The sequence below is a fragment of the Beta vulgaris genome, chromosome 1, assembly GCF_026745355.1.
Source record: "Beta vulgaris subsp. vulgaris cultivar EL10 chromosome 1, EL10.2, whole genome shotgun sequence".
Classification (NCBI taxonomy): domain Eukaryota; kingdom Viridiplantae; phylum Streptophyta; class Magnoliopsida; order Caryophyllales; family Amaranthaceae; genus Beta; species Beta vulgaris.
In genome coordinates this window covers 50302649-50313307 of record NC_079202.1, presented here as the reverse complement: position 1 = coordinate 50313307, position 10659 = coordinate 50302649, and the positions used below count along the sequence as shown (strand labels likewise).

The following is a 10659-nucleotide window of genomic DNA, read 5'->3' as shown; positions in this document are numbered from 1 at the left end:
ATATAAATATAAAGTGAGAAATTAAAACTTAATATTTTAAAAAATTCCTCCATATGCTATATCCTGCAAATATGTTTTTGGTCCATACGAGCCACGAAGATAGTACAAAGAAGGGAATGGCATTCGAACCTGTGAGCTATCGTTCACAATACCCAATCTTAACCACTAGGCTAAGACAGCCTTGGTTATAAATTGAAAATGTTGGAATGAAATCAATAAGCATTGGAGAAGAAATGACAAATAATAATATCAACAATAAATTTAGTGAATTCATTTTGAGTTGTAGAAGAATGAAATTTTGCAAGAAATGAACCCTTTATATAGGGATGTTATTAAGGAGTTGGGGAGGTTACTTTTAGTATTTAGTTTGGTTAAACAACAAATCAAATGAAGATTATATAGTGGGCAACTAGCCAACTACAAACCACCACAACTTCATTTATTCCTTTTATATCAGCAAACAAACTAGAGCATGAACTGCATGTCTACAAGTTATCAATAATGGGCATAAGCAAAAAATATACATTTTGTAGTGGGGCATTAGAACTACCTGTGACAACCCTGAATTTCCAATACTTCTAAAATCAACTTAATAAAAATAAACTCAGAAATCCAAAGGTGCTACGCCGCGATAATTATTAACAACAACCGCAAGGCTAATGGTTCTAACTAAAACAATAACCAAAATTTTTAACTAATTATTACAGACCAACTAAATAGAATGTAAAATAATTATTACAAACCAGAATATAAATCTTACAATCAAATGAATAACAGCGGAAGTCTTTTTAAAAGTCCTATTAAAACAAAAGGGATCCAACGCACTCTTTAACCCAACTGGAGCTAACTATCTTCACGTCCCTGCACATTAAACACTGTAATATCAGCCAAAGGCTGAGCAAGATTTAATACTGAAATAAAATAAGACTATTCAATGTGCAGGTAAGATATGTAGGAATATCTTACAAATTCATTTAAAAGGTGTACAGATCATATATATATAAATTAACTTTCTAATAACCATCTTTCTTTCTTTCTGAACTATTTTGTAAAACTTTCAAATATAACCTTTCGTAATCTGTGATTAGGAAGTAATAAAAATCCAATGAGCTAGCTAGGCTCACTAGACAAGGTAAACACCAAAGTCCCTAGTATGCATACCCCTAACTTGATAACGAACCAAGAAGGAAGACTAATGGCAAGTGTATTGATTAACATACACCCAACTACTAAAATATATTGTTGAGACACTGTTAACTCAACATACTTCCAAACTCGGAGAATACTGCTTACCGGCAACCCCACAATAAAACTCTATAAACCCTCGTAAGGGTGAGGAACTTCCTCTCAAAATCTCAACTTGGTAACATTGAGGAACTTCCTCCTTTTAATATAAATCTCATGAATAATCTCATAAACTCTTTCAATATAAATATCGAGAACCATTTAAATCTCAGGGGGCGTTTGGTTCACAAGGGGAAAGGGTAAGGGTTTAAGAAACGGAAACAAGGAGAATGGAAAGGCAAACCCTTAGATTTACTATGTTGTTTGTTTAAGACATCTAAGGAAAACCTTATTATATCACCATCTCTCCTCCTCCACCACCACCACCACCCCACTTTTACTTCAAAATAAAATCACTTTGTAGCCACCCCCATCCCTTCTTTCGGCGGCGCCTCCCCCACCACCGTCATCTCCTTTCAACGGCGCCTCCCTCACCGCCTTCTTCTTTTGGCGTTGCTGCCCCCACCCCCTTCTCCTTCCTTCGGTGTTGTTGTTGCTGCTGCCCCCACCCCATTCTCCTTCCTTCGGTGTTGTTGTTGCTGCCCCCACCACCTTCTCCTTCCTTCGGCGTTTGATTTTGATTTAGGGTAGTGTGTGGGTTTTCGGGTTTGGTAGTGGTAGTGGGTTTTCGAGAATATGGGTGGCTTTTTGGATGCGGTGGTGGTGTTTTGGGGTGCGGTGGTGGTGTTTTGGGGTGCGGTGGTGGGGTTTTTGTGTTTGGGGGTGGGTGAATCTCCGGCAGGTGGTTGGCGTGGGGCCATTGTCGGCGGTGGGCGTGGTTTTGGTGGTGAGGGTTGGCGATGAGAGGTGGTGTCGGTGGCTGGGGTAGTGGGGCGGTGGTTGGTGTGGTGGTTTAGTGGTTGGGATGGTTGTTCTAGTGGTTGGGGTGGTGGTCAATCATTAGTCAAAGTGACCATGGAGTAGAGGAGGGAAAGGGTAAGTGAAACCTTGGGGGGTGTGGGTAATGGAAGTAGAGGAGTTTGGGGGAAAGGGAAGGGTAAAGGGAATGATTAAAATGTGCTAACAAACAACAAGTAAGGGAATCAACCTATTTGTTTCCCTTACCCTTTCCTAAAAACCTCAAACCAAACGCCCCCTCAATGTATAAACTTCATAAAACAATCTCATTGTAAAAATAAATTTCCAAACATTATAAAATAGTTTCTCAACTCATTTGTACAAGCACAGTAAGAAATCTCACCTTATCAGCAACCACAGCTAATAAAACTCAATCTCAAATCAGAAAGGTTCTTCTACGAACCCGCAATCTACAATATAATAACATAGTATAAGTCACTTGACTATACTTCACATAATCCACCTATAAACGGCATTACTTAGCTAAAGAGCTTTAACCATCCCCAAAAACAATAATGTTACTACTATCATGGTAAACTTGCATAACTAATCTACAAATGAAGACTCGACACTTATTTATTTTGAGAATTGAAATGAATGATTCTAAAAAAAATCATAACTAAAACTATAAAACTCATGACAGTCCATACCTAACTTCTGTTGGTTCAACTATAGACAACATATATTGACAACCTTAGACTTCCTCCGTTTCAAAATAGATGATACATTGTCTATTTATGGGTGTTTCAAAATAGATGATACATTGTTTTTTTTTCCTTATTTAGTAACTTTTGCCTTACACTTTTACCATTTTACTTAATTAATACATGTGGTCCCCAACTTTTTCTTTCTCCCTCCTTTTCACATGGGACCACTAGAATGTAACTATATCCATACTTGAATGTAACTAAAATATTCGCCGACTAGCTACCTACACCAAATCAACTTAGCTAATGCCACTTCTAATATTGCATTACAGCATGATCACATTCATTAATTGAAATAATTGCATATCCTCCATAAGGTGAAGTTGTCACCAGATCACAATACCAACACAATACAACAATCCATATAACATATTACCGTCACCACCATAACACCAAAACAGCTAAACAACAAGAACTTGCACAAGGCATAACTCCTAGTATACAACTCCAAATCACACAATTCTTGAGCCTAAATTCATTAACTCATCAAGCTCTACGACTTTCATGAAGTAACCAAGGTCTAAAAATGACAAAATCATTGAGAAAATAGCCAAAACAGTAGCTGCGTGCAAAACAGAACAAACAATCCACATATAACAATAATTTTAGAGTAAACTTTAGAGACAATAATTTCACAAATCCAACTCGAAAATACATTAACTAAGTCGAATTAAACATGAAACACAAACCAACATACCAATTTCGCATAGTAGGAATTTCCCCCAATTCGATTTTGTTATGAACCCTAATTTATAAAACCCCAAATTCATATAATCAACCAAATACGAAATTTATAACTTGAAATTATAACTTACTTGAGTAAAGGGAAGTAATGGGAATAATATACTCAGAAAAAGATCCGAAAAAAATTATTCTTTTGATCTAAATTTCGACCCGAAAATCGCAAGCCGAAGAACTATTTCTCTCTGTCAAACTACGAACTCAATATGAAAATGGAGATGATGGATCGGCGTTGATGTAGTGATGATTGGTAAATTATTTTTTTTTTAAGGTTTAATGGTTGATGGAAGAAATTGAATTAAGATGAAGAAAGATGTTGCGTGGGTTTTATATGCAAAGCTGCTGCATCACTCTTCTATCCTTTGTTTTCTTTTCTTTTCTTTTATTTTCACTTTCTCTCTCCTAATATAGTAATATGTATTAGATAGTAACCTAGTAAATCTAGGAATTAGTTTTTTTTTTAACCACTTCAAAGGTAAAGTCAAAGCCAGTAAAAAAATATTTTTAATAAAAGAAATCTGAAATTATTTTCAGCAAAATTAATACAGATAATTATTAAACGGGTATAAAATACGGCGTGTTACACTACCAATTCCATGAACATCCCAAATCCCGATTATATCAGTCAGCACACCACACTTCAATCAGAAAACCCAAAATCCTAACTCACATCATATTCCCATATTATCAACACATTACCATAACCATAAATGAAGAAGTGAAATTGAGATAAACTCAGCAAAAAGATCATGGCAAATAAAATGGAAGAGAGAACTTAACAAATTTCAAATATCCATCTGAATTTTTGAGACTAAATAATAATCTTCGTTCTCTACAAAAGTGTGTAACTGCATGCTTTTTTTGTTTCTTAACTTCTCCTCTTGCGTTGGAAGATCTAACCCATTCCACTTTAGCAAAATGGAAAGTAGTCCATTTCCTTCTCCACTTTCAGTCTCTCAATTTTTCCATAGAGATCCCTTGTCAAAGTTGACATCATCATTTCATGGTCTACCTCAACAAGATAGCTCCCGTCTTGCTGATATGTAACGTTAATTTTCAGAGGAACTGGACCACTAGTTTCATAGTCATTCTCCCACTCAAGTTCAACATCACTTTTGGCACAATAGTTAACTCTAAATGGAGGTTCAGAATACCAAATTGAGAGTGGACTTCTTTCCCCCTAATTATATATTAACGACTAAGTTAATGATGATCTTTAATGAGACCTTTACGACGTAATAATGAATGTTATGACCTTAATAAGCGCTAATTAATATTTAGGCTGAAAAGCTAAATAACGAAACATTCATTAATAAAATTATTCTTGAATAGATTAAAGAAGATATAGGATATTACAAGTCTCCCCGGCTATCAAGGTTGGTAAGCAGGAATTCAAGTAATGTCTACTGCTAACACCCGCATTCCTCTTCAAAGTATGTTTTGTGATCATGATTAATATTATGTTTTATATATGGATTGCAGGAAATGAAATGTTTTATGATGCTATGAAATGATGATGATGTTATGGATGAAATGAAAGAATATAATTATTCATGATGATGATAAGATGCTTAAAAGAAATGAAACATGATAAATTCAAGTGAAAGATGGTTCTTGGCAAGTATCCCATTATCCTGGGTCGTGCACGTACCTCCTAGCCGGTTAACCACCTCCCGTTTAGTGAGGGTTATTGTCCTCGGGTGACACCGCGTATTTCTATATCCCGGGCATTAACGCCACCTCCCGTTTAGTGAGGGCTTTTGTCCTCGGGTGGCTGCCTCCCGTTTACGATGTTACTATGTTTTGGAGAGACGTCCCTTCTGTTGGACGAGCCAAGTTACCAAAGTAAAAAGATATATATGATGATGAACATGATAAAGAAAATAATGTAACATGATATGCTATGTTTGCGAACTAGTTTTACTTATTTTCTCCTCCCTGTTTATAAATAAAATGATGTGAAATGAATTTACATTGTTAGAGTAGTATGTTACTGAGCCTGGGCTCATGACGTTTTGTTTTATGTTTTTGGTATGGAAGAACAGTTGTGGATCAATAATAGACTGCGTTATGGAGATTATGTATGATTCTATGACTTTTTAGGATATTTTGTATGATGGATAAACAAGTATTATTTTACAATGAGTAATTGTATAGTGAATTTTCAATTTTAGGCTATTATTTTATTTGTGGCATAACCTACAGGATTAAGTTATGCTTCCGCTGACGATTAAGGTTATGTATTTGTCGGGGCGTTACACTACTGACTTTAATACATGCTAAATATTTCAGTTTCCTGGCTTCTAAGGTGATTTCTTCCACAATTGAAGAGATATCTTTGTCGCAGTTCTTGATATTTTTGAGAGACCTTATTAGTTCTTCATTGTCTGATTTGATGGTGATTGATTGACTCTTACCTTGTAGGTCAGTTAACGCAACTAGAATGGCATAAGCTTCTGTTTGTCGAGGGGACATCGCAAGAATTTTCCTCTTTTTTGTTCTTGAAATGTAGACTTTCACTTACCCAAGCAACGCTTGCTTTCCCAAACGCTTTCTCTCCATTACCTTTCCATGAACCATCTACTTGTATAACCAAATGAGAAGAGTGATCTTTCTTACCTACTATCCATTCCATCTTTCTTCTCGGAATACTTGGTGAGGCCTTAGATGTTATAAAGTTGTCATTCATAGTCTTGTACTTGTCTCGATGATCCTTAATGATTAACATTATTCTTTCGGGATTGGTTTTTTCTTCCTTGAAGACTATTTCGTTTCTATGTATCCAGATACCCCAAAGTGTAGAGATAAAATCCACAACTAGATTTATGCTATCCTCTTCTTTCTTCTTTCTGAATAAATTGAGTAAGTTCTTTATCTAGTCAGTCAGGCTTAGGTTATGTTGATTTTCGTTTTTGATTCCCATCGAAGCTAACCATATATGCTTAGAAACTTGACAGTCTCTAAGTAAGTGTGTTTGAGTTTCAGTTCGTCCTTACAAAAATAACAGTTAGGAGAAACTTGCACCTTTCTTTTTTCAAGGTTGTTTGTTGTAGGGAGAATGTTGCTGATGATTTTCCATAAAAAGCGTTTCCACTTTGAAAAAATATTGGATTTCCAGATAAATTTCCAGAAATTGTCTTTTGTGTGTTCTTTTCTAAAGTCTGATGGAATGTGCGTAGCGAGAATGAGTTTTGCATCTCTGAATGAGAAGTTCCCCCAAATTAAGCTTGATTTCCAATTTCCTCTTTCATTGATAAGGTCCGCGACAGTGGATAGGGAGTCTGGGTTATTGGCATCATTGTGATTTGGTATGGTAGGGTGATCTGAAATCCAAACCATTATGATAAGCTAATGTGGCTTATTATGAGAGAAAAAGAAATAGGACTACTTAGCTTGGCCCTAGAATCAAGATCTGAAAAAAGGGAACAAAATTCAAAAACAATCAATATGAATATACAACCTATAGTTTATTGTATAAGCCAAACTTATATAAAGAGGACATGAAATCTTGCAACCATCGATGTGGGATATAAATTAATGAATAGTGTCATAGTGTTATAAGTTACGGTGACTCACTTGAGGGGACTCGGGGACCGGGGTAATATAGGAGAATTCCGCAAATGAGTCCCTTGAGATTTGATATAGCATTAAAGCAGACTCGGTTCCTATTGGTTCTGCGTTTTAACTTGTACCCCTCTCTCTATGTGGATTCACTTCTAACAACCACTACCCCACTGCCCTTTTGAGTTCTGACTTCTGAGTTTTGAGCTACAGAAGAAGAAAGAAAAATGGTGTTTTGGGTATTCGGATATGGGTCAATAATATGGAAAGCAGGTTTTAAATACGATGAACGTGTTCCTGGATTCATTAAGGGATATCGCCGTGTTTTTTACCAAGGCATCTTCCATATTCTTCATTACTATATTTTTTTTTTTTGTGGGTTTCATTTTATATTTTTCTGGGTGAATTTGTGATTTTTTTTTTGTGAATTTATGGATATAGGAAGTACTGATCATAGAGGAACACCAGAGTATCCAGGAAGAACAGTCACATTAGAGCCTGCTGCTGGAGAAATTTGTGTAAGTTTATTCCTTTTTTTTTTTCTTTTTTTTCCTTTTTTTTTCTATGCTTATTTATAACAGCAGGATGTTATTGAATTTTTTGATTGGATGTTTTAGTTAAGAGTTTGATACACTTCTAGCTTTGCCCAGTTCATAACAGTTATGAACCTGGCATTTCTCACCACAATGCAATTATATTTATCATCTAAGATTTCAATTAGGTTTTTGATCATCACTGTTTTTAGATTTAAGGCAAAGAATTGGGGATGTGGAAAGTGGTTGATTAGTTGGAGATTATGCTAATGATAACTATTGCAATGCACACCATAGAGTAGTATTGAAAGGTAGGAAAGGAGTATCCTTCCCTTTTTCACTTTGTCCACAATCGAAGTCATTAAATGTTCTATATACGGATTAAGAAACCTTTGAAATTGGAAGGAAGGTTTAAGTATTTTACTTAATTATACAATTATCTCGCGCTCTCAAAAATATTGAAAGGAGGTAAATGAGAATAAGGGAGAGAAGTGAAGTTGTAATTGCAATTATTGTTTGGATATACCCCATTCCATGTACTTGGACTTTCATTTTTACTTCAAATACCCATGCCATATCATCGACACTACCACATGGGTATGGTCGTATGGACACTTCGATACTCCATTTTAGGCCAAAATCACAAAAAGTTTCTGTAAGATAGTCAAGTCAGACATTCGGATGCGTACTTGTGTCTAAACATGTATTCCCGAGTCTTAGTAACATAGCTTCCATCTAATAGTTATTTGGACTAGAAGCGTTGAAGTTAATGCTCGTATTGCCTTGAAGATAGAATTGTTTAGATGTTTGGCCTGCTTCTTAAACTCGATCTCAATTTATTCAGTTGCTAGGATAAGTGTAGGTTCATGCAAATGTTCCAAGAATACGCTTTGCTACTTTATTGCTATTGCATAGGGTATCTGCTTTGTGCATCATTAAATATGTTCGTAGTTAATGCTATCAAAGTGCTTAAGCTTGTGAATTTCCTAGTGAATTTCCTGCTATTAATTGCAGTTTTATTGTCGCCTTCCAAACTGACGGTTAATGTTCTCAAGCACTGAGAAGATGTAGTAGTAAGTGATTTGTGCAATTTTCTCATTGTTCATGCAGTATGGAGTTGCTTACAAGGTTTCACAGAAGGAGGATATTGAAACTGCAATCACAGTAAGCTAATCTAGATTCTAGTCTACTATGACCACCATGTTTCCTGTTTTCCCGGTGTTCATCAGCAATGCTGTCACTTTAACAGAATCCCTTCTCTGGTGTAATAACACACAGTATCTAGAGGTGAGAGAAAAGCAATACGACCAAAAGCTTTATCTGGATTTTTTTCCGGTTAGTGGAGAAACATATATCCCTCTTTAGTTCAAGATGATTTCCACAACTTTGATACTCATCATTCTCAACAATTGGCTATTGTTTTACATTAATGTGTTTCCATATCAGGAGTCAACCAATTTGACACCGGCTGTGAGCGGTGTGTTGGTGTAAGTGGCCATAATTGACAATCTTTGTGTTCTTATATTGTTATTTATGGATTTCGAACTCATTTCAGATAAGAGTGATGACTGATGTTTTAAATTTTAGGTATGTAGCTTCTTCAGATACGAGCCTGAACCAGAACTACCTGGGTCCTGCATCACTAGAGGAGTTAGCCAAGTACGTTTTACTTCACCATGATTTTCCTGATAATACTTCCTCCACAAAATTTATATGGAGATATCACAAGTTTTCGGATTCTTTTTTCTGCCATTTGTGGCTCAATTTGATGGTAAAAGATAATTGGGAATCTTTGCTTGAGAAAATACTAGATGGCAAATTGTTAGTAAAAAAATAGAAGAGAAGGCATTTAGGTGATTCACTTGCATGGGTTCCCCATTTCCTCTCCTGTTTGGTAACTAACATTTGCTCTTCAGCCTTACTCTTTGCTTAATACATAATTAGAAGGTTAGTATAGCTTTTCCTCCACTATGCTATCTTAGCCTTTATATGCTCTGAAATGCAGGCAAATTGTGCGCGCAGAAGGCCCCTCAGGGCCTAACAGAGAGTATCTGTTTCAACTTGAGAAAGCACTCCTTGAACTTGGTATGGTTTTCACAGGATTTCTGTACTTATAAACTCATTGTGGCAATTTTCTATCTTGCTTTTACTTTTTACCAGTAATATATAATTCAATTTAATTTTTCTTTTTCTCCTTTTGTTGTCGATCTAGGATGCAAGGATGCTCACGTAATGGGTCTTGCCAGAGAAGTGAGATGCATTCTCTCTAATGACTAGGCAAAGAGCTCATAAAACTTGTCGATCTGTGTCAATGAAATTGAAAGCATTGTTGCCATAATCCCATCTAGTAGTGATTTGGTGAGCCAATCAAAACACGAAATTTTTGCTATATATGCCGATAGCATTGTTTCTCTCCAGGCATTCACCTGGGAAGCTATTCAGACATGAGATTATTCATAGAATACCGATCTATGCCACTTATGTATGGTTTATTGTTCAAGTTGGACCATTAGTTTTAATAGTTGTCATTACTTGGTTGAAGCATATTAGACAATATTCAAGATACTTTATACTACATTGTTCTAAATATTTGCACCTCAAACCTACTAAATTATCAGTTGTATAAATCTTGTGTTTGAAGCATTTAGCAGAGGCAACAATAGGCTATATTTTTTGTTCATGCTACATTACTCCCGAGGCAGAGTCGTTTTCCTTCAGGTTTGAAGGCTAAACGACATTTATAATAGATATTAAAGAAAAATAAGGTGTAATTAAATTCGTTTTCGAAGAAACTAAAATGAACCAGATCGAGCAATACCAATGTAGCCTCCTTGTATTTGTTGAATCAAGCAACTATTGATGATGAAGTTTATTATTCTGACATAGTTCGAGAAAAGCATTCTTGATCGAGCCATGTTGACCGCATCCGATATTCCAATACATTCATGTTGAGTCTCGAACTTCAACCAATGAGA

The 10659-nt window shown here is 35.8% G+C and overlaps 1 protein-coding gene and 1 long non-coding RNA gene across 2 annotated transcripts; one reads left to right on the top strand and one right to left on the bottom strand.

Moving 5' to 3' along the window:
• Positions 1–566: 566 nt before the first annotated feature.
• Positions 567–3964, bottom strand: LOC125496090 (uncharacterized). Its single transcript, XR_007272786.2, has 3 exons — positions 3665–3964; positions 2486–2552; positions 567–861 (listed from the first exon to the last, which is right to left on the bottom strand). It is a non-coding gene; the product is annotated as an uncharacterized LOC125496090 (long non-coding RNA).
• Positions 3965–7185: 3221 nt separating this feature from the next.
• LOC104891090 (gamma-glutamylcyclotransferase 2-3) lies at positions 7186–10327 on the top strand. Its single transcript, XM_010676742.4, has 8 exons — positions 7186–7487; positions 7593–7669; positions 8795–8848; positions 8963–9019; positions 9131–9171; positions 9272–9343; positions 9690–9769; positions 9897–10327. Exons 1-8 carry the CDS (start codon positions 7379–7381, stop codon positions 9959–9961), a joined length of 555 nt encoding a protein of 184 aa, XP_010675044.1. The 5' UTR covers positions 7186–7378; the 3' UTR covers positions 9962–10327.
• Positions 10328–10659: the final 332 nt, after the last annotated feature.

Coding starts and splice junctions, on each gene's coding strand:
- LOC104891090 (XM_010676742.4), top strand. CDS start 7,379: ATGGTGTTTTGGGTATTCGGATATGGGTCAATAATATGGAAAGCAGGT. Junction 7,488..7,592: donor TCGCCGTGTTTTTTACCAAG/GCATCTTCCATA, acceptor TTATGGATATAG/GAAGTACTGATCATAGAGGA. Junction 8,849..8,962: donor ATATTGAAACTGCAATCACA/GTAAGCTAATCT, acceptor AATAACACACAG/TATCTAGAGGTGAGAGAAAA.